The following is a 23,465-nucleotide window of genomic DNA, read 5'->3' on the forward strand; positions in this document are numbered from 1 at the left end:
GACAATGACAGGCAGGACTGCAGGGTCCAGTGGGAGCTGTGTAAGCAAGCAGAGTTTCCCACTGATGATCTGTCCCCTATATCTGATCCAGTGAGACACAGAATCCAGGATGTGCTACAGGGATAAGCAGGGTGCATGTGAAACCCAGCATACTCCAGCAAAGTGAGGATAGATACAATAGAGAAAATTCAACATTTATCACCAAACCAGCCTGAGTTTGAACCTCAGTTCCTGCTACATAGCAGGTCCTGGACAGTGACTTAATCTCTGTGAGCCTCGCTTCCTCAGCTGAAATCCACAGATGATCGTACAACAGCCTCCTTGGGTTGTTGGTTTCATGTGGCTGTGTGTGCTAAGTGCTGAGCCTGGCATGTGATCAGTGTTCAAAGTGGAGTCTCTTTAAAACAGTGGCAAGGCTGGGCTCGGTGGCTCAGCCTGTAATCCTGTGCCTTGGGAGGCTGAGGTGAGTGGATTGCCTGAGCTCGTGGGTTCGAGACCCACTTGGGCAACTTGGCGAGATCTCATCTCTACAATAAATCAAAAAATTAGCCGGGTGTGGTAGTGCACGCCTGTAATTCCAGCTACTTGGAAGGCTGAGGCGGAAGGATCGCCAGAGCCCAGCCGGTCGAGGCTGTGGTGGCCGGGAGTGGCCACTGCACTCCAGTCTGGGCGACGGAGTGAGACTCCAATGCAATAAAATAAAAAAAAAATAGTGGCAAAAGCTATAACGTGAACGTTGTCAACTGTGGGGTGAAAGTTGGGTGTGGGGTCTACAGCCAACCCAGCCCGTTGAGGGTGACAGGCTCTGCTGTAAACCCTGGGAGGAGGTTGTTCTAAGCTCTGGGAAGGAGTCACCAGCTGTCGTGGGACCTCATGAATTCCTGGCGTCCCAACTAGGCCGAGCTATACCCAGAATTTCAAGCAGGCAATTGACCTCAGGACACTGTTTGCAGGCCTCTCCTCCCTCCTCTGCCAGGTTGGAATTCTTAGGGGGAAAACAAGGAAGGCTGAGCCAGGGCCCCGGCCTGAAAGTACCTGTACCACCCATAGGTGATTCGATATAGATCCAAATTCCGTAGCACTCAGGAGAGCCCTGGCAGTGGGATCAGGGAACACGGGAAGGGCTGGACTTGCAGCCAGGAGGAAATCTGAGAGACCTCTCTTGAGATTCCTCCTGCTAAAGGAAAAAGGCTGGGTGAGACAAGCCCATGCTGGAGAAGTGAGTGGGAATTCATTTGCTACAGCTGCAGAAAGGGTGAGGTGGGGGGTGTGCACAGGCTGGGAGATGGGGCAAGCAGGACAGACTTCCAAGGCCCTCTGGTATCTATACAACCCCCCAGGGGCCGTCAGCACACAACAAGGCAAGAGACAGAGACGGCAGATGTGTGATAGAAATAAAACCACTTTACTGTTTAGAATAAAGGACACACTATAAAAAGTGAACATTATGCAACATTACAAGACAATATACATTCACGGAATATAAAATTCATAAATAACATGGAGGAAAACTGTAAACAGTGCTACAAAATTTAGCAACAAATACATTCCTTCTGAGCAGGGTTTTCTCTGGTTGGTTTCTCTCCATCACTTCTGGGCTTCAGGACAGCAGGCCGGCTAAAGGGGAAGACGGGAGCACAGGGGCGTCTAAGGAGCCTCTAACTCCAGAGCATGAAGCATTCCTGGAGCCTCTCCCTGCCTCTCACCTCCAAAGAGTCCCTTTGGAAGTTGTTGATATGATACGCACCTCCCCTACGTTCCCCTGCTTTGTTTTGCTCTTGCCATCAGATTGTCATGTTTCTCTCGTATTCTAGTGATACTTTTACTTTAGTGGCCAGGAGTCAAACACTTGGGTGCCATCTTGGGGCAATCCACACTGTGGAAATTCATGAATAGGATGAAGGGCTGGAGCAGGGAAGGTGGCGTCCCCCAGGAGCCGCAGTGTCTCCTAGCTGTTCCCATAAGTCATGTATTTAATTGTTCAGGAACCATGGCATGAAATGGGTGTTCATGGGCTGTACAGCTGAACCACCAGCTGTACAGGGGAGAGAGGAAGTCAGGAACCTCCTGGTATTTATCACAACCCTGGCCAGATTGGAGCACTGGACTGAGAGGCGAGAGCCTGGGCGTGGGCTCCTGTGATTGGAAGGCAGAAGAGATGCCCAAAGGAGGCAGAGCAAGCTGGAATCATAGCTCTCTCATGGCTCTGAATTTTTAGGGGCAATCATGGCTTCCCAATTAGATGGGCAAAGGGACTTGGGAGGAAGTAAGTGGCCAGTGACACAGAACGAGGACACGTGTGTGTTTTCTATTTTCTTCCCTGTTCCAGGAATCACTGGGATTCCCCTCAGGGATGGCTGGAGGAGTCTCAGTTACTAGCTCCTTCTAGTTCCCCCCATTTGCCAACCCGGCTGCCTGCCCAGTAGAAGTATTTTACTCTCCATTCCATTGTAGAATTTGATTCAGGAAAATGGTGGCATGTGGGTTTCATTTCTTTTTTCTCTTAAACACAATGTACACATATTATAGCCTACACATGACACAAGATTTAGCAAAATAAAACGTTCATGATATGATTGAAATACAGAAGTGTCTCAGCTACATAAATGACTTTAAATTATACAGTAAGTGAACGGGTGAAATAAACAAAGCTATAGCTTATAGAAAGCTCAAAACCGCCCTCTGACAACATGGTTTTGCAAAAGACCCTTCTGTGCCCAGGGCCTTCTCACCAAGGCCTACCCGATGGGTCTGTGGCCCTGCTTGTTCAGCTACCCTGCAGCAAAACTGCAGGTGCCTCCTGCTCAGGCTTCACCCCGAGGCCGTCCTTGTGTAAGTGGGGTGACCACACCAGGGACCAAGAATGGCCAGATGCCTCCCAGAGGAGACAGATGACCACTTGTGCAAGGGCACTTGTGTGGGTTGGTCAGGGGCCCCACCATGCAGGACTCTGAGGTTGAAATCAAGATAATCCCAAAACACCAAGCCTGGGCTCATCCCTTAAAAACCATTGGCCTGCTGACCTCAGTTCATCTGCTTACACTGCTCCATGGAGAGGGCCAAGTCTCCCACCCCCACCCCCACACTCCTACCCCACCAAATGGCACGACCACAAGGGGAAAGGTACAAGGTCATGAAATCGATTCCAAGGAAACCTGACACCTGCACTCTCCTCCCGCTCTGGAATTCTGCCAAACACTGTGCCTGGGCATTTGTGTGTGTGTATGTACAAGACACTACAATGGGTTGTCTGCTTCTTCTTCTTCTTTTTTTTTTTTTTCTTCTCCTGTTTCAGTTGGCAGCTCTGTTTCCTAAAGTGGAATGAACTGAAGATACAAATACTAAGAGAAGATAAATACCCATAATCTGAAAAAAGAGACAGAGACCAATCACGTTAAATGTCACCATCCTATCATCCCCAACTCTGTACAATATACATTACCACCTACTCTCGACATCTCACTTTTGACACTAAAACTTAAAATAATTTTATTTAATAGGACAATTTATATTATAGTTTTATTTCAAAAAACACAATAAAAACCCTACAGCTGATTGCAGAGTCAGGCTTCCCCAGTGGTCAACAATTGTAATTCCACAAGATGAGGACCCCAGGAGGTGGCATTCACCCACCAGTGAGCTGGGGACAGGGGGAAAAGCTGTCTCCAAACCTGGGAGAGGTGGTCATCTAGCCAAGGCAGGACACTCTGCAGCCTTACCGCCTGGGCCCAGGCCCCTGACCATACTAATTGTCATCTGCCGTTGGAGTCAAGTCAATAAGACAGTTGAACATAAGGCCCCCAACATGAAGCAGGAGAAAGGAAGAGGGATGGAAGTCAGACGATCCCAGCAATGGGGGGGGGGGACAGGGAAATGAGGGTGTTCAGAATTTCAAATTTTAATGAAAATGAAAAAAAAAATACCAACTTGGAATGTCATAATTTTCTTCAAACAAGCAATGACAACAAAATAGAAGAGATTAAACTATTGGCGTATTTAACAGCATTGAACAGAATTCTGTGTCCTGTAAAAAAAATTAGCTTATGTCCCCGTGTGGGTATATGCAAATGTGTATACAAATGTATTCCCCCTAGGTGAGCTAAACACTACTCTGGAAATAGTATTCTCTACCCAAATCTACTTGGCTATATCTGTGGATAGTGTAGGGTGTGTTTATTTCTCCAATTTACACAAAGGCAAGCTCCTGAGCACATCTACCAAAGAGTTTTCCAGGAGGAAATCTTGTGGGAGGCGGGGAGAGGAAAGACATTCATCCCAGGCCTTTCACCTGAGCTTTTGTACAAGGCAGGCAAAGTGCCTCCCGACCTCAGGCAGATGTTCAAGTCTTCACCAACTAAGGAAGCTCTGTTATTCTGACCTAGCTGTGTGCTCCAGACTCAGAGATATCTGGTCAACCCAAGCATCCCTGGGCTGGGGGAACTGTGTGTGTGCTGCATCCTCTCCGACTCTCTCTTGTAGGTTCTTCCCTCCCTCCCTCCGTCTTATGTGTAGACACAGCCCGGCAGAGACCTGCAGTAGCAGCTCCTCGGTGTGTGAGATCTCTCTCTCACACACCTTGAGTCTACCTGCCTGCTGCCCTCGACTCAGCCTGAAACCGATGGCCTTTCGGCAACTTCCTTGTCTGTGTCCTTTATGTACTGGAGTAGAGGAGAAGAGGGAAGGGAGGAGGGTCCGGCAGATGGTGAGGTGGGGAGGAAGAAAGAGGGGTCGGTCGGTATTACAATGCCTGAAGGGGGATAGTTTTTCAATTTTTGTTTTCCTAAAAAAATAGAGATTATATTATCACGAAGAAGAGGAGTAGACATTCCTCATTCTTTCTGGCATGGCACCAGAAATTCCCAGGTGGAAATGGGTGATGTCAAAACCAAAAAGAAGGGGTGGGGTGGGGCCAGGAGGATAGTTCCAAATAAACCCCATATGACAGCATAGACTTTTCTTTAAGTGTTCGAAGTGCTAAATTTGCGAGAAGACAGGCACTAATTTCATTGTCATCATCTGGGAAGAGTTAGTGTCCGAGGGAAGCTCAGCGGGAAGGGAGGGAAGTGAGGTGGGGCAGGGTCTGGTGCTCAGGGGTCTGTGGCATTGATGATGCTTTTGTCCGGGGGGGCCCATCCTCGGTACCAACTGCAGTAGCCGCCCTTCTGCCGGATGCAGGCATAGTGTTTGGACTGGTAGCCGGGGTAGCCGAAATTGGAGAGCATGTCGGTCCAGAGACACTCGTTCTTGGAGGTCACAAAGCAAGGAAGGTAATAGCAGGACTTGATCTGCAATGACATAACAGCCATTGGTTGGGGGACTCTGCCACTGTGTGCCCAGGCTGGATGCCGCCCGGGCCTGGATTCAGACCTCAGGACTGCTGCAGGGGAAGCCCAGCCACATCAGCCCCATTTATGGAGCACCTACTGTGTACCAGAATTCTGCTAAGTGTTTTGTTATTCTTTTTCATTTTCATCTCCTTTTATAAATACAGCCTCTGTTGAGCCTCAGAGAGGTTAATTAACTTGTTCCTGATCACACAGCTAATTCTGAGAAAGCTTTTCCCTCTCAAATGGCAACAGGCAAGGATGGAAAATCTCAGCTGTTTTAGGGAATTGAGGAATTAGAAAGATTAAAGCATAAACTTTGGAATCTAGGTTGGAAACTAGATTCAGTGAGCTGTGTGACCCAGGGCTAGTAACTTAAGCTCTCTTGAGCTTCTATTTCCTTATCTGTAAAATGGGGATTAAATTAAATGAAAACTACACAGGGTTGTTCTGAAGATTAAGTGCGTGAACGGCCCAACTCCCTCCCACAGCAGAAAGGCTGTGCCTTGGCCCTGTACTTGGGTCAGGGGGTTAGGTCTGGTTGAAGAGAGACCTTCTAGAATATCTGGCATCAGCAGACCTGCACCAGCTTGCCCACCTGGGGAGCAAGTCAGCGGTCAGGGTAAGCCCACTTGAGAACACGTGGCAGGACCTGCCAGTGTTAGAATCCTGTACCTGCCTCAGCATTGAACCGCTGGGAGGGACCAGGGACACTGAAGAGCCCTCATGCCTCAGCAGCTGCCAAGTGGCCATCACAGAGGCAGCACATTATAGCAGAGAGGCATTCTTCCCTGCCTTCTTCACCACCCAGCCTGGGGTCACATTCCTTACCACCTCTGCTCAGACCTGCCACTCTGCCTCTCCCAGCACAAGGGCCCAGTGCCCAGGACAGCGGGAGCTGATGTTTCTGGGGCTGCAAGCCCACACCTCCCCGCCCCGCCCAGACCCCAGAGCTTACCTTGCAGTTACAACCCAGGTGATACCGATAGTTCAGCCCCTTGCGCTGGGAGAGGGTGAGCTGGTCCCACCTCTCCACAAAGTTGCAGAGCCCTGTGTACATCTTGCCATCATAGACACGGCCTAGAGGAGGAAACAAGGTGCCAGGGGTTTGTTTAGTCCAAAGCCCAGCCAGCAGGGAGGAATTCAGCCCACCTGCTCTGCTCCCTTAGGTTAGGTACTGTGCCTGAGTACTTCTGTTATTGTTTCATCCTCCCAGCACCTCTTAAGAGGGACTGCAGACCCCATTCCAGATGAGGATAACAAAGCTCAGAGAGGGTAAGCGGTTTGCCAAAGGTCCCAAGCCCATGAAGTACTGGAGCTGAATCTCGAGGCTGACTGCCCATTCCCATCCTGATGGTTTTGTTTTTGTCTTCTCCTTTACTACAGTGATTGCCTAAAAGTGGGTAACTTTCCAAGTCAGGACCCGTATCCTGCCTGTGCAGCGCAGAGGAACAGACAATCCCTTTTCATTTACAGCAAAGCTGAAAAACTAGAAATAGAAGGTCTTCTCCACAGGGTCAGTGGTACAGCCACTGTCTCTAGCCCAGACTACAGCCAAGTCTCAAGCCCAGCTGAATTTTAGATGCTTTCGGTCTCAGCACAGGGCTGGCAAGATGGGCTCAACCTTAGGGACTCCTCAGGGTTCACTGGCGAGTGCCCGCAGGACACTGCCAAGTCAGTGACCCCTCATCTGTTCTTCTGAAGTGGGAAACAGTGGGCCTTGGTCATATCTTGGCCTAGATGCTAGAGCTGATCATTACCTGTCAGCAGGTACTGGTACTTGTTGACCTCCAGTTTAAGGCCACAGAGACTTTCGGATGCTTCCGTGTGGATGTACTGCACGTGGGGCATTTTGGTGAAGCCTCGGTACATCTGTGGACAAAAGGAACATCATGACTTCTTCCTTTCCAATCTGGACACCCATATGATCCAGCAATCCAATGGCTGGGTGTATATCCAAGGGAAAGGAAATCAATGTATCAAAGAGATGTCTGCACTCCATGTTTATTCCAAAATATGGAATCAATCTAAGTGCCCATCAAGGGATGAATGAATAAACAAAATGTGGAGATATATATGTGTGTGTGTGTGTATGTGTGTGTATACACACACATACATACACACACATACAAAATAGAATATCATTCAGTCATAAAAGGAATGAAATCTTGTCATTTGGAGCAATATGGCTAGAACCTGAGGTCATTGTGTTAAGTGAAATAAGCTAAGCCCGGAAAGACAAATATTTTATGTTCTTACTCATATATTGCAGCTAAAAAAAGATGTCTTGAAGACAGAGAGCAGACTGGGGTCTAGCACAGGAGAAGGAGGGTTGGGAAGAGGGGGATAAAGAGAACTTGGTTAATGGGTACAAAATTACAAGTAGACAGAAGAAATAAGACCTAGTGTTTGATCTATCAGTAGAGTGACTACAGTTTACAATAATCTACTGTATATTTCAAAATAGCTAGTAGAGTATAATTTGAATGTGCGCAGCATAAGGGGAAGATAATTGTTTAAAGTGATAGCCCACTTGCCTTGATTTGATTATTACACATGATATGAATATATCAAAATATCACATGTACCTCCGAAATACATACATCTATTACGTATCAGTAAAATAAAACAAAGGTACATGTGAGAGGTGTCTCAACACCCAGAAAGCTGCCATTATTTGGTCTAAGGGAATCTGGTTCCCCTATTTGGCCATCAAGGGGCTGGTCACTGACCTACCCATCCCAAGACCCCCTTCACCCCATAGGGGGCCACCAGCCCTCTTGTCCAGCTGGGTTGGTACCTTTCTTAAGACTATTGTACCCCCATTCCCACCATCCCACAACACTCCTGTAGCTACACATTTCTCACATCCCAACACCTCTTCAGAAATCCAAAGAAGTGGTTATGACAAGGGTCCTCCTTCTTTGTCAACTTCAAGCCCTGAGCTCCATGAAGACAGCCAGCCAGAATTTTCATGACATCTCTATGACACTTTCTAGGGTACAAAACCATTTTCACTGACATTCCCTTCACGGTATCCTAGAAGTACTATGAACCTCATTTTACAGAAGTTTTGGTTGGCTGGTAAAAGTTGAACTCAGGCCAGGGATTCTTCATGTTTTTATTCTTCTGAGCATCTGAGGAAGGCACTGAGTTCCTTTACCCCAGATGAAGCACATAAACATGTCTACAAAATTCAATTTTTAACTAAACATTTTATATTTGTTAGGTTGCACCATATGAAATTGCTGATACTTGCCCATTTTTATCGATACCATACTCTAATTCGGTGGTTATCAACTGGAAGCAACTTTACCCCCTTAGGAAACATTTGGGACATTTGGCAATGTCTGGAGACATCTGTGATTATCACAACAGTGCGTAGAGGGTAGGGTTGTTGCTAAACATCCTTCAATGCACAGGACAGCCCCCAGAACAAAAAACTCACCTGGCCCCATAGGTCAATAGTACCGAGACTGGGAAACCCTGCTCTGATGTTAACCCATTAATCCCTATGACATCACCATGAGGTAGGAACTATTATGCTCATTTTATAGATAAGGATCCTGAGCCACAGGCAGGTTAAGTGGCTTGCCCAAGGCCACACAGTTGGGAAATGGCAGAGCTAGAATTCCAAGCAGGGAAATCTGCCTTCAGAGTCCATGCTCTTGGCCAGAATCATGGGCTGGCTCCCAAGCCATCTTGGAAGCCTAGGACCAAAGTCCTCAATGTAGGCAAGTGCACCTCCATCTATGGTCACTGTGCCTCCTTGACCAGTGTGTGCCCAGAGTCACTGGCATGAATGTAACAGAGGCTGAGTCCACTTTGTAATTCCAGGCTAAGTCCTCGAGTGTTATGCAGGCCCAGATCTGCCAAGGCGGCACTGTGAACTGTGGGATCTGGTACTGGTGGGATGGGACACTGACGTGTTGCCCGATCCCTCTATCCACCCAGCTGTCAGAGTACCCAGGCCTTGGAACACTGGTGGTCTCTGGGCTTGTCCCAAGGGTCTACGTAGGATGATGTCTCTACTGCAGTTCCAGCATGTGTTATTAATTTATTTATGGTAATTAACATAAAGCCAGACATCACTGCACTGGTGTCTCATCTAAATGCCTCCCATTCTGCCTGTGAGGTTTTCTTCCTCATCTTCTTTTAAGTGGTGACTGGTCTGTGGGACCTACAGAGTTGGGGCTCCCCTGCTGTGTTTAAGGGGCACGTTGTCCTGATAGTCTGTGGGGGAGCAGGGGGGTGTCCTGTCAGGATGATGACTTCCTCAATGACGAAGGGTGTCTCTCTGGCTTTACGAGGAACTGTGTTTAAGTGTGCTGCTGTATGCATGCCACGAGTGTGGCCTTGGAAGAATGTCTCCTACACTTACTTTTGTGCCGAGGAACTTATTTTCGTGTGGGTGTTCCTTGAGGTTTTGGCAAACATTTTGACTAAGCACTCGCTCTAAGGCTTTCAGTTCCAGCCCACTGGAACCTCATTCCTTCTGTGTCAGGCATTCTCCTTGACTGTCCCTCTGCTTTGTGGGTGGAATTTGAGCCCCTGTTTAGTGTTTAGTGACTTGAACTGCTCATCGAAGTCAGCTTGGCATCGTGGCTACTTTTAAGTTTGAAAGAACCCATATTTTAACATTGCTTCTAGCCCTTGCACACAGAGTTGAAAGTCTGAGACATTACAGATGACTGGGTCTGGCAAACACAGGCCTGCATTTTGCGGTCCATTCTGAAAGTGACAACATGGGAAAGACAGACAGTACTCACTCAGTTGTCTTTTCTATATAATAATCCTATCTTGACCTAATATCGATCCTAAAAGTATCATTATGTCTGCAATCATAGAGATCTAGAGTTGGTCTGACAAATTAAGAAAGGTTATAATAGATTTATAATCCTGAAATCAGCGAATCATAGACTCTCAGATTTGGAAAGAAGTTGAGGGTAATCGAGGAGTTGAGGGTAAACCAGCATCATGGAGGAGAGTGACCAATTCAGCTTCTGGAGACTGACAGCCAGAGCTTGAATCTTGAGTTTTGTCTCTGCCACTTAAGACACTGGAAAGTCATTTAACCTTTCTGGGCCTCATTTCTTCATCTGTAAAATGGGTAAAAGTCCTTACTTCATAAGGTGTTTTTGAGAATTAAATGACTAAGAATAGCACTTGGCACACAGCACCTAGTAAAGGTTAGCTTAAAACCAATTATACCAGAATTCCTAAGGAGAGGAGGAGAAGGTTTGGTCCTTTCCTCCTAAGTGTCTTTTCTTCTATTCAACTCTTGGCAAAGGTAGTTAAAGGTGGCTTAGAACTTCAGGCACAAGAGGTTGTTCTTTTTCAGCTAGATCCTACAAGCCTCTGGGTCCCCTTCTCAGTAGTATCTACAGCAAGTTCCAAGAAAGTAGCTTCCCTTGGGGTGAAGAGACAAACAATGTAAGAAAGAGGTTTGTGAGTCTGGTGGCATCTGCCTATTTCTTATGAAGTATCTGGTCTTCACTCTGCATTGACAACATGAAGCACCACCATCATGTCGAATATTTCTTGCATGCCTACCGAAGATCAGACCTGTTCTGGAGGCTGGTTTACATCATGGACCCATTTAAACCCATAACTTGTCTTATTTACAGACCAAGCAACTGAGGTTCGGAGACATTAGGATTCTGAGTGAGATACCAAGCACCTGGTCTTTCTCTTACAAAATGGGCTGCCTACTGGAGAGGCAGAGGCTGGATGAGTCTTGAACCATGAAGAGTCATAGGCATGGGGAGGAGCGGAATGGTTCCCTGTGGGCTGGAGGGGTCAAAGATGCTTCCAGCTAGAGCTTCAAAGGCGAGGGCCTGCTCTTACTCATTTGATTAGACAAGCCCCTGAAGGAAGGAAGTCCCTGGGGCCAAGCATTCCAATTAACCAGCAGCTCCGTACTGCCTACAGTCAGGACGCGCAAAGCACATGATCAGCATGCCTCCCCATAGGACCCTCCCAGGACCAGCTAGGACATAATGTTCCCCACGTGCTGTCCCCTGCAGTCAGCCTGAGAGCATGTCTCCACACACAAACAACAGCTCCTGGTCCAGTGAACCGCTTTCTCTTGATCCCTATGGGAGATAAGGTCCCCACATATCACAGTGGCCAGTTCTGGAAACTTCCACTTTTGCACCACAACCCAGGGCCTCAGCCTCAGCCTCAGCTCATCTCCAAGTCTGGGGTTTGTAATCAGCTCCCTCAACATTCTAACACCCTCGACTCCTCTGACTCCTAACACACACACACACATACCTGGAGGTCTCTGCACACTCAGGTGTGCCTGAAGAATGGGCCAGAGGCTCCAGAATTAGCAGACAGGAGAAGGTCTGCCTGCCTTTCATTAGTGAGAAAAGAGAGAGGTCAGACAGTGCGGAGTCTCAGGTTCCAAGTTCCTTTAGTCCTGCTCTAAGGGAGCCCTTGCTCACCCCGTCTGACTCGGGGATAGACTCTCTAATCCGCTAGAACAAAGCCTCCCAGGGACTGATGCCAAAACCCACACAGGCTTGCCTCTCTGGCCTCTCCCCCTTCCCTCCTACAAAGATTTTTCTGATACACCCTTTGCAGGACGTTGCGAGTCAGGAGCTGCTGGATGGTGAACCAACAAACCCAAGCCAACCTCCTTTTGTTTCCTGGGGCAACTAGATATAGGCAGGGTAGGAGTAGCCCCGTGAGTGAGTAGGAGTGAGGAGCCAGCCTGTTGCTGCACTGTTCTATAAGTTCCTTATAAGCAAAGACCCTCTAGTTGTTATTGGGTTTGCCACTTTCTGGCCATATGATCAGAAACCTTCCCTAACATCTCAGTTGCCTCACCTGTCATAGGTGGAGCTGAGCCACAGTGTTCGCATAAGTGCTGATCTATGCCGAGGCTTGGCTGAGGGCCCGGCACATAGCACATGCTCAGTAAATGGTACCTGTATGGAGTCTTATCACAATCACAACAAGCAGTATTTGTGTATAGCCCAGTGTGTAGCCCAGTGCTAAGCAGAGAGCATGGGAAGATGGACGGAGGGACTGCTGCTTCTGTTTCTAGCCAGCACCTTCTCTGACCTGCAGGCTGGCCTCTGGAGACAAGCAGAATTCAGTGGCCCTTAGAAGGGCGCTGACCACTTCTGTAGAGCATCGTGCTAGGTTGGCCAGAGGGTCGGAGTTAGTAAAAGGCATCAGATATAGTGTATCTGCTGATTAAAGTGAGATGGCAGGGAAATCTGGGGAGTCGTGTAACAAGCTCAGGATTGGGAAGGAACCCCAGTGTCTCAGCCTGGAGACAGATCCGCCCTTCATTAAATGCATGACTCTGGGCAAGTCACTTCCCTTTTGAGCCTCTGTCAGAAGCAAAAGGAGGAATTCTACCTGGAATGCCCAGCGCCTAGGGGTAGAGTGGTGGATGGAAAGCCGAGGCCCTGGACTGGGAGTGGCTGTGTGCGCGCTGAAGCTGGTGGGTGAGCAGATGCAGTGGGGTCTCTAAGTAACCCCTGGTGGCAGGTCTGACCCTGATGGAAGGAGGGATGCCAGACAAGCCACTGCCTGCAGCCGTTTCCCTCTCAGCTCTCTGCTGACCACTGTGTCTTCTAATGAGGACTGTTCCAGAGGCGGGTTCATGTGTTTCCTGACCCTCTGCTTCGGTTTAATATGATGTGGCATTCCCGCGCCCACTGCCAGAGGTTGGGGTTTTTGAGTTGTTGTTGCTCTCACTGGCTCCCTACCCCCGCCCATTCTCTTCTCCCCAGGGCTGTCTGAAGACATAAGCTGGTCCCATGACCACACTGAGGCAGCCAAGGGCAACTGGCCAGGGCTGACTCTGGACATTACATAACCAGAAGGCTGTGGATGATTCCAACATAGAATCCAAAGCAACAGGTTCCACAGGATTAGTGCATCTGGCCTCAGGACACAAGGACAATGAAGCCTTGGGGCTGGCCTCCGGGATGGGTGGGTCCCACTGTGTCTGTGGTCCACTCGATTCTACCTGGCCCTTGAGGCTTGTCTACCCTGGGGAGTCTTCACCCTGCTCAACCCCCATCAGATGGATAAGCATTCATCAAGTCCCTGTCGCATGCCAGGCCCCGCCCTGATTGCTGGGGATGCTAATGTGAGCAATAAGTCAGAGGACTGGACAGTTCACATCGACCTTGCCCAGCCCGTACTGATCTTCCGAGGAGTCACACACATCTCTTCTCTCCCAACCTGACTACAGTTCCTGAAGGTAGAAACAGTATCTGTCTCGTTGCCTCTCTGGCTCCTGGCACAGAGCTCTGCATGTAAGGAGGTGCTTACAGATGGGGACAGTGGGCCTGGGGCTGAGTCATTCAAGGTGAAGCCCCAAGTCCTCTGCTGGGGCAAACACAGTACACCCTTCTGATTGCCACCCATCCCTGCTGGCAAGGAGCAATGCCAGCACTCCAGGGTGCTCAGAATGCCTGAGCTGGAAGGGCTCTTACAAGCCCGAGCCCAACCTCATACTGTTAACAAACAGTCAAACTGAGGCCCAGGAAAAGAGACAGGGCCAAGGTAAATGAGCTATTTAGGAGTGGAGCTGAGACCACATCCGATGCTCATTTTCCTGCAGGCATTCTTCCTTAGTGAGCTTCATGATGTTACACGCTCAGTGCCGCATGGTACAAATATGCTTAGGAAGCTTGCTTACTGGCTCGGATGCAAGGAGGCAATCTGAGCTGGGAGACCAGGAAAGAGGGTACAGCGCCTATCTCACAGTGAGGGTCCTGTGATCAGCGCAGGTCCCCTGTAAAGATTTGGGAGGTTGGCAACTTGGCGAGACCTCATCTCTACAATAAATCAAAAAATCAGCCGGGCGTGGTAGCGCGTGCCCGTCATTCCGGCTACTCGGAAGGCTGAGGTGGAAGGATCGCCGGAGCCTGGCAGGTCGAGGCTGCAGTGGCCAGGAGCAGCCACTGCACTCCAGTCTGGGCGACAGAGTGAGACTCAAACTCAAAAAAAAAAAAAAGATTTGGGAGGTCAACCTCAATGACTGCACGAGACCTATAAGCATGGCTGAACCCAGGGAAGTCAGAGCTCAGAAGAGCCCTCAGAGAGGATCCAGTCCAACCCGATCATTTTACAATCTGGAAGACTAAAGCTGGGAGAGGAGCAGAGATTTGATCAGGTTCTCTTACCAGATAACGAGGCCATCTGCACCTGGCTCCTGACAAGAGCCTCTGAGTGACTCCACCTTTGGGTCTCTGGGATGCAGTCGCCCAATGCCCCCTCCCTGCCTGACCTTTCTGCTGCCTTAGCAGTTCCCTCCCCAGCAGGCAGAAGGGCTGAGGCTGGCTGGGGCTTAGACACTGAGAAAACACACACCCCAGTTCCAACCCACTTTGCCTCCTTTGGCCAGGACTTTTCTGGCAAAACCCCAGAAACCCCCCGGAGCCATGATGTCACTCACCTTCATCTGCTTGATGGTGTAGACCAGCGTGCCAAAGGGCCCCTCCTTCACCAGCTTCTTCCCCACCACCTTGGCCCGGATCACTACAGAGAAAGCAAGACAGAGGCAGGGAGCGGTTACGAAGGCCTGAGCCACACCAGGAGCCCCGTCTAGACCCGCCAAGCCTGAAATGGCTCTCTAGCCTTGAGCCAACTCCAATGGATGCCGTGCATTGATAAGAGTGGGAACTCTGAGACACTGAGGTGAGAGGGAGGCTGGAGAAAAGGAGAAGCAGCCCTCACTCAAGCTATACCTCAAATGTCCACAACTACCTGGCACTGAAATTCTACAAGCCACCCCCCACCAACCGCCTGCCCAGCATGGGGTGGGGGTTTCTTAACTCTCTTTACCATCAGCCCAAATCGACTTCTGTTAGAGCCTCTTGCCCTCTCTCTGTCGCCCACCTGACAATGTTGATGTCTCCCAGCCCTGTTCACCTTCCACCGGGACCCCCGCTTAACTCCTCATTTGGGGCTCTTCTCTCCATGTGTTAACTCGCCTCATCCTGACATGTCCGCAGGGTTGTGATGCAGCCAGCTTCCCTTGGTGCCCCCAGATGGCATTCTGATCAAGCCCTTGGTACCCAGTGCTTAGACAGCAAGGGATGCAGTAGGGTCTAGCTCAGTGGAGATGTAGCAGAAGACGGAGCCATTGGGTGGGGGGCTCTAGGGTCAGACTGAACAGTTCCAACTCCAGCAGTGTTGTTTATGGCTTTACTGTGACTGTTGGAATGTGCATTGCTTTGTTTCTGGCCTCCATTCTTTTGTAAAATAGGAATCATAGAAGCCCAAACCTCTGAAATTGATGAGATCTGGCAAGATGATGGATGTGAAACTCTTGACACTGTCTGGGATATAGTTTGCGTTAGATAAATGTTATCATCATTATCATCATCATCATCATCATCAACACCAAAAATGGAACAGGCTTACCATGGAAGGATTATTATACTAAAAACACCTCCCATTTATTACATACCTACTGTGTGCCGCAGCATACTGCCTCTCTTACAAGGACAGAATTAGCATGGATATGATCTAGATAAGGAAAGCCACCTTGACAGAGAATAAAGCCACTTCCTCTTTCTGAGTCTTAATTTGCTCATCTGTAAAGAGGATGTAACTCTACCTAAATCAGGGCATCAGAATGAGGACTGGACAAAAGGTCTTACGAAGTTTTCCACTGCAATGTCTGACAGAAATGACTTGTTCAGTAAATATTAGTTGATGATGCATATGAAAATAATTACACGTAGTGTGTCAAGGGCTGAAAGAAAAGCATTTACCACATGCAGAGAGCACAAAGAGAGAAACTAACTTTGCAACCATAAGAGGTTATATCTTCTCTTTCTACTTTATGTGAAGAGAAAGCACCCAAGAGTTTTCTTTGAAGATTTGTAAAGCTGGCCCATGTAGGAGCAAATGGACAGGTCTTGGAAACAAAAACTGGAAATTGCAGAGGGTAACATTCATTTGCTTGGCCAAAGAAAAAATCAAACAATAGCAAGAATAAGCAACAGAAGTCAGAAAGGGCTGGTGGTGTGCAAGTAGTATCTCCATCAAAAGAAGCTGGGTGTGCCCATGCTAGGGGCTCGACAGGATAGGAGGATCTTGCTCATATGGCAGCCACACTTTGAGTTACAAATCCAACTTTTCCAGCTTTGAGGTCTTGTCACTCCTTCCTATCTCAAGTTGCACTTAGTCCAGAAAGGATATTCAATAATCCTTGGTAAACAGAATACACACACACACACACACACACACACACACACACACACATACATCCATTCTGGATGAAAGCTCCATTTTCCTTCACCAAGGTGGATGTCCCATTGTGTTTCCCAATTCTTTAATCTCTTTAAAATGTATTTACTAAGAACCAAATTTCCCATCCTTACTGGGTTCTGTCCTGTATCTCTCCAAATGAGCTTGGATCCTACCATTCCAGTCAGACATGAAGTCAGGACTCAGATAAATCGATGGCCGCCGTAGACCTTTCTTGCCAGGAAGGGCAAAACACAGAGCCCACTTGCAAAGTCAGCAATTTAGCAGAGGCCGTTAAAATTAGGACTTGTTTCCAAGTCTCTTGTAAAAATGAGAGGGTGGCAAGATCCCAGGTCTATCTCCCTCAACATCCTGTGTCCATCTCTGTGCCTAACACTGCAAGAGCATCCTTGGCAGCAAGCCATCCTCCCGGAGGCCCCAGGGACTGTTTCCTCTACATTAACCGCACAGGCAGGTCGTAACAGCATCATCACTGCTGGGCAGAGGCATGTCTGCCAGGACCGTGCTAGGGAATCTTCCTGAACTGACTTGGCCCATCTCCTCTGCTTCATTAACACGGAGGTTAACTAGGGGGTGAGCCTTGGCCTTGGGCAAGGGGAAGGCAAAAGATACTCCTTTAAATAACAGCATCCTGGCTCAGAAACGGCTTGACTTGATTTAGACATAAGATGTCATAAACAGACCTGCCTCATAAAGCTGGGTACTTCTGGAAGCATCTGTACACACAACCAGCCAACTCCTTCCTTGCCCTGAAACTTCCTGAGCTTGGAACTTTTTCATCTGAGGACAGTTTAGTGAAAAAAGGAAGCTGCATGAGAGTTTGAATTCCACCATTACTGTGGAGTCCCACTGGGGCTTTTTCTCTCTTAGCCTCTCTAGCTTCTTTCTCAGCTCCATGCCTCTCATGTGGCTTACAAGTGATGTACTTATTACCAGTAAACCAGCAAAATGGCATAACATTGAAGAGTCTGGGCTCTGGAACCTGACTGCCTAGGTTCGAATCTTAGTCCTGGCACTGTGTGACTTTAGGGAAGTTACTAAAGCTCCCTGTGCCTTCGTTTCCCCATCTATAAGATGGGAATGATGCTAACGGTGCCTCCTAAAGTTGCTGTGAGGTTGAAGTCTAAGCGCTGAGAACAGCATGTGGGCCATCCCAGCCCCATGTGTCTGCTATCACTGTTACTAGTTCTGCCACCACCACTATGTCATCTGTTGCTATGTCCACCCCAGAGTGTCTTCTGGCTTCTCGCAAGCTCCTGAAGCTAAGGCCTGGAAGTGCTCCCTGGGATAAGAAGAAAGGCAAGCTCGACAACATAGTCCAACTCTGGCCTTGCAGAATTTCAGGGAGAGGTCAGGTAGCACAAATGAGATGGTCAGAACAAATGGAGGAGATGTTTTGGGACCCAAGTGCCTCCTCCAGCACAGGTCCCTGCCCCTCCTCATCACCACGTATGACCCAAAAATGGCCTAACAGGACCAGCCAAACAAGATCATGGTCATGGTCCAGGAAGACTGAGCAGAGATGGCCCAGTGTAGTGGCTGCTCTGGTGTCCTCTTTACAACCAAAACTAAAATTAAATCACATCCTGCTGTCCAAACAGTTGCAAGGTCCCTCCAAAGTAAAACTGTTGACCAACCCCAGATCCACCTGTCTGGTTTCTGAAATAAGATGCCTTTGTCTGCTTCATTTTTTTCCTCTGCCACTCAAATGTGTGGTTTTTTCCTTTCCTATGTGACAATCAGGGCTCTCCAGAGGCATAGCTGTCCCAGGGCCCGCAGGCAACAAGGGAGGTGGGGGAGATAGTGGTTCTTCAGTGACAGGAGACAGTTTCCAAGTTGGGAGCTGGCAGCACGTCCTTCCGTCCCCTCTACCTTGTGACCAAGAAGCCACAGATCTACAGATGGGCCCGGCTGGACACAGGTTCTCTTGAATCCCAGACACACTGGAGCCTGACCCCCTCACTGTCTACCCAGTGTCCTTTTGCAGCTAAGCCAACATGGGTGTGAGCTAGGCGGGTATCTGGAACATAGGCTTGGGTGCTGGTGGGGGCGCTAACCAGAAACAGAAGTCCCATATCCTGCCTCCACAGACTGCAGTCTAGCGAGAGAATGATTTAGAAGTTCATGGTCGAAGGGCTAGTCACCGAAGTCCACAGCACCAGTCAGAGATGGGAGGGAGGAGGCTCAGCCTGAATCTCAGCCTCTCAGTCTCTCTTGTCTCTCTGGAGTCTTTTCTGCTCCTGGGAAGGAAATCTAGGCTTCTCAGGGCACGGAGGTCAAAAGAAACAAGGAAGAGATCAGTGAAGGAATATACAGGATTTTAACTTGAAAATACCTAAGAAGAAACTGACCAGGATATGTGTACTTGTATAATTGGCACACAGATCTATAAGCACATGGAGTCCTTTTAAATATATCATACACCTGAGGATCCAGGTGTGTCAGTATCTCTAGAGAACTGTCTTTTCTTCCTTGGAATTTTATCTGGGGAGAGGACTAGCAAGAGCTTACAAAATCGAAGCAAACAAGGCACACCTCTTCCCCAAATAGAACCCTGTGCTGCCTCTCCCACCTCCAGTGGTGGCAGTGTGGACCCCAGCAACACAAGTTTTGAACCAAGAACAGTTCTGACAGCAAATGGGATTGAGTTTCCAATGCAGCTTACTGGTGTGTTCTCCAGAAGCTGCATATCTGCCATTCACCAGCATATTCCAAGAGGGACAAGACACCCTTGAGCTGGCCCCTAATCCATCCCCTTCCTTCCTTCCTTCTTCCATACAGCCATTGTCAACCAAATCCTGACTCCCAACCTAATGGTTGGACCAGCCTACTGGCAGGCTGGAAGGCTGAGCAGCAGCCCTAACTAATCGGGGATCCCCTAACTAATTAAAATGTACTAACTTCAGACTCCAGGTCCTGCCCATTGTGGCATCAGGCAAGAGCTGGACAAATTCCCTCCATTGATATAGGAGTTGGTTCAGCCACCAGAGAGTAAGATGCTGCTGCTGCCACTCACACAAACACTCACCTGTTCCTGTCTCTCCCAAGGTCCTGCAGAATGGTTTTGCTGACTTATGGCATGGTTTTCAGAAGGACAGCGAGGATAAGTAAGGTACACCTGGCTGGCAGGTGGACTGGAATTTTCCAAAAGCAGGAGTCGCTGCCAGTGTCAACCCTAGTGAAGGACTGTTCTGACGGGACCTCAGCAGATAGGACCTAGGCAGCCAGAAAGCCTTGGACTATGGGATCCCCTGTCTTCTTGGGCCCAGATTTCATGAAAAGAAGGATCTAGAAGTGCCAGAAGGATGCCCACGCCGTGGAAGCACCAACAAGGAGGCAGGGGGGATCCCTGGCCTCCTGCTTGTCTTAGTGATTTCATGTTTATTTCATTATCCCCACAAGGTGAAATAGGAGGGGCCCTTCTGAGGTCAGTGTGCAGTGTGTTTGCAGTCCCACCACGAGACAGGCCCAGAGCCCACTAAGCCATTCCCCTTCCCACCCACCTTGAACTCTGCATTTTAGCCTGTCCAGGAAGGGCAGAGTCAAGCTCTCTCACTCCTGCAGCTGCGTTCCCACTAGGAATGATGAGATCCTTGCTTTTCCTCGCAGTGCATCAGTGAATGTAGCAGGGAGGGAGGGGAACGGGAACACACTGATACCAGCCATGCCGTGTGCTGGACGCCTCCCACATGCCAACACTGTGTGTATGCTCTCCAGCTCTATCCTCATGGGAGCCTGATGATGTGGCTGTCATCGTGGCATGACCATCTCCATTTTCCAACCATGGAACCGAAGACCAGGCACCCTACAAGCAGTTGTGCATCCCAGTGGAAACAAATTTTAGAGGACGGGCCCCTGGAAAGGCAGACTGCCTAAAAACCTTTACATGAGATTTGTACTGATTATAACACAGTTCATAACTTGACTGCACTTCCCCACCCCCACTACGGAGGCTCAGAAAGGAAGATTGGTATCTAGGAGCAAGGACCCAGGATAGGCCCTCAATAAACACCACATCCCCTGAACCACCCACCACCACCCTTCCCAACCACTTACACACACACACACACACACACACACACATGTCCATTGATTAATAAGAGCTCACAAGTAATCATCATCAGGAATATCGCAGTATATCATCTGTTTAACATTTTGCGCTTCCCAGCAAGGCTTTCATGAAGAAAAAAATAACCTGGAAACCACAAAACCACATGATCCATAAGGTTCTTCACAAGACTAGGAGTCTGAGGCTAATCAGACTGATAAATTAAACGAGACAATGTATACGTAAAAGGCACTTTGTAACCCTGAAGCAAAACAGATGATACGCTGTTATATTGCTGGCGGGGATTGCGTGCAGATTCTTAAGTGTACTAATCAGGGGGAAACGGCAAGAGTGATCTGAAAAGATCCCGTAATTCAGCATTTCCTCATCCCCTCAGGATCCTTCTCAAGATCCTCCTCAAACATCTGCCACCTCTCTGGGGACCCTTTGCTGATATCTCTGTTGGGGGAAAGGACCTTAGGAAGTCAGGGGGAAGGGCAGAGGCCCAAGGGACCTACCTTGACTGGGGCCTTCTGGTTCCCAGTCTGTTGGTCATCACAACTCCAGATCCCCAAAAACTCTCCAAAAAGACTCAGAAGTTAAAAGGCCAGGACAAGAAAGTCCCCAGAGAAGTGGCCACCACACACTGGGATGAACAGCAGGCATGGAGTACATGGCGTCTGAATGAAGTAGCTGCCCTGTCTCAGTGTGACCTCATGCAAGTCACTGCCTGTCCCAGCACATACACAGGGGATGACAGTGACCAACCTCAAAGGGTTCCGGCGATGACCTAGGCCTTCTCCCCAGCCCCTCCAGAGCCACTTTTGTTGGAGTCATCCATGACCTTCTCAATGCTCAATCCAAAATCCAGGGCTGAGTTTTTAATCCTCCTCCTGTTCCCATCCAGCTTGTAGGTTTCAGTGCCATCTATACAATTGACAACTACTACATTTTTGTGACCTCCAACCTAGAATGCCTATGGCCTTTAATTCGTATATACAGAGGGCACCAAAAAAAATATATGCACATTTTAAGAAGGGAAAAAGCTGTATTAAAATGGTAATACTCAATAAGATGAATACAAGTCATGCTTGCCTTATGCAATTACAAGAGGTGCTCAAAATGGTTACTATCAGTGTCTAGACACTTCTGATTATGACAAACATCTCTTTTTTGCTGGAGTGCAGTGGTATGCTCACAGCTACCCCAGCGTTGACTTACTGGGCTCAGGCAATCCACCTCAGTCTTCCAAGTAGCTGGAACTACCAGTGCGTGCTACCATGCCCAGCTAATTTTTTGATTTATTGTAGAGATGAGGTCTCACCAAGTTACCCAGGATATTCTCGAACCCATGGGCTCAGGCAATCCCCTCACCTAGGCCTTCCAAAGTTCTGGGATGATAGACTTGAGCCACTGTGCCTGGCCTCTTAACATCTCTTAAAATGTGTATACCTTTATTTGGCACCCCCAATATATATGAGTTGATGATGAGTTGAATGTAACCCCAAACATGCCCACAAAGTCTTTGAACTTCCAGTTCCCTCTGCTGGAACACTCTTTACCCACCACATGGCTTCCTCCCTCACCTGCTTCAAATATCACCTGGGCAGGGGGCCTTCGCTTATCTCTGATCCCAGCATGACCCCATCCTGCAGCCCTGGGCCCCCTCACTGTGCGACCCCATCCTGCAGCCCTGGGCCCCCTCACTGTGCTCCATCTAACCCTGGCCGCTGTCTGCATTATATACACATGCTGCTTCCCCACTAGAATGGAAGGCTGACAAGGGCAGGGTCTCTGTTTTACCAAGTGCTGGGGCCAGGGCACCCAGAAGAGGGCCTGGCACCTTCAAAAGGCACCTATTTGCTGAACACGTAAAGCTAAGGGTGATTTCATGCATAAAGTGCCACACACGGAGGGTGGTTTAAAAAAAAACGTACTCTTCTACATAAGCTCTGGCAAACAACCAAGTCTTTCTAAGCTGTATTCCATCAAAGGGAGATAATAACAAAATTCTCAGGTCATGGGGTCAGATAAACATCTGTTCAGCAATCATTAATTGATCATTGTACTAGATTTACAGGAAACCAAGATAGAGGAGGCCCTTAGGAACTCAGGACCCAGAGGTGAGAAAGACAGGCTATGACATTCAAGTGCAAGTGCAGCTGTATGCGCAGGGATGGAGAGCCAGGAGGGTGCAGAGAGAAGATGAGGGAGAAGATGAAGTCCAACTTGGGGGAGGGCTCTGGAGCTGACCTGGCATCTGGGCCTTGGCCTATCCTACAGGAGAGACTCAGTTCACTGTATCTGAATCCAGAGGAAGCAAGTCTGAACCAGACCTGGGTAGGGAGAGGGTGAGGACAGCAGCTGGCAATGGGGCAGAATCACAGCTGGCTCTGAGCAGAGCGGACTTCCCGCCCTTGTGGGAAGATGACCCTGGAGACCATGGGGGACGAGGCCCCCGGAGCAGCCTGCATGAAGAGGCGCTCTCCTCCGAGAAGTCTCACAAACAGGCTTTTCCTGCATCCTACCCTGGTTCCCTGGGGGCCCTTCTCTCTTGTCAGTTTCAAAGGCCTTTTTTGTTGATGTCAAAGCCAAGGCCAGACCGTTAAAATGCACTCCCAATCAAGATAAGGAGTCTCCAGTTCAAAGCCTGTCCTGACTAACTCTTTCCGTTAAGTAAAAATATTAATCTTGGTTTTATTTAAGCAGGTTTTTTGGCAAGAAATGAACGCCTGTGGCTAAAAATAAACCCAAATACACACACTCAGAAAATCTGGAAAGCTGAAAATCATTTCAACCCAAGTTTCCATCTCAGGGAAAGCTATTAAAACTGGAGGATATTA

At 48.7% G+C, this 23,465-nt stretch overlaps 1 protein-coding gene across 1 annotated transcript; it reads right to left on the reverse strand.

The window, feature by feature from the left end:
* Window positions 1–1,384: 1,384 nt before the first annotated feature.
* On the reverse strand, window positions 1,385–14,836 carry TIMP3 (TIMP metallopeptidase inhibitor 3). The gene is made up of 4 exons (XM_008051988.1): window positions 14,752–14,836; window positions 7,085–7,196; window positions 6,283–6,404; window positions 1,385–5,285 (listed from the first exon to the last, which is right to left on the reverse strand). Exons 1-4 carry the CDS (start codon window positions 14,755–14,757, stop codon window positions 5,088–5,090), a joined length of 438 nt encoding a protein of 145 aa, XP_008050179.1. The 5' UTR covers window positions 14,758–14,836; the 3' UTR covers window positions 1,385–5,087.
* Between the last annotated feature and the right edge of the window lie 8,629 nt (window positions 14,837–23,465).

The sequence above is a fragment of the Carlito syrichta genome, unplaced genomic scaffold (genome assembly GCF_000164805.1).
Source record: "Carlito syrichta isolate Samal-C Ts95f unplaced genomic scaffold, Tarsius_syrichta-2.0.1 Scaffold68038, whole genome shotgun sequence".
Taxonomy (NCBI): Eukaryota; Metazoa; Chordata; class Mammalia; order Primates; family Tarsiidae; genus Carlito; species Carlito syrichta.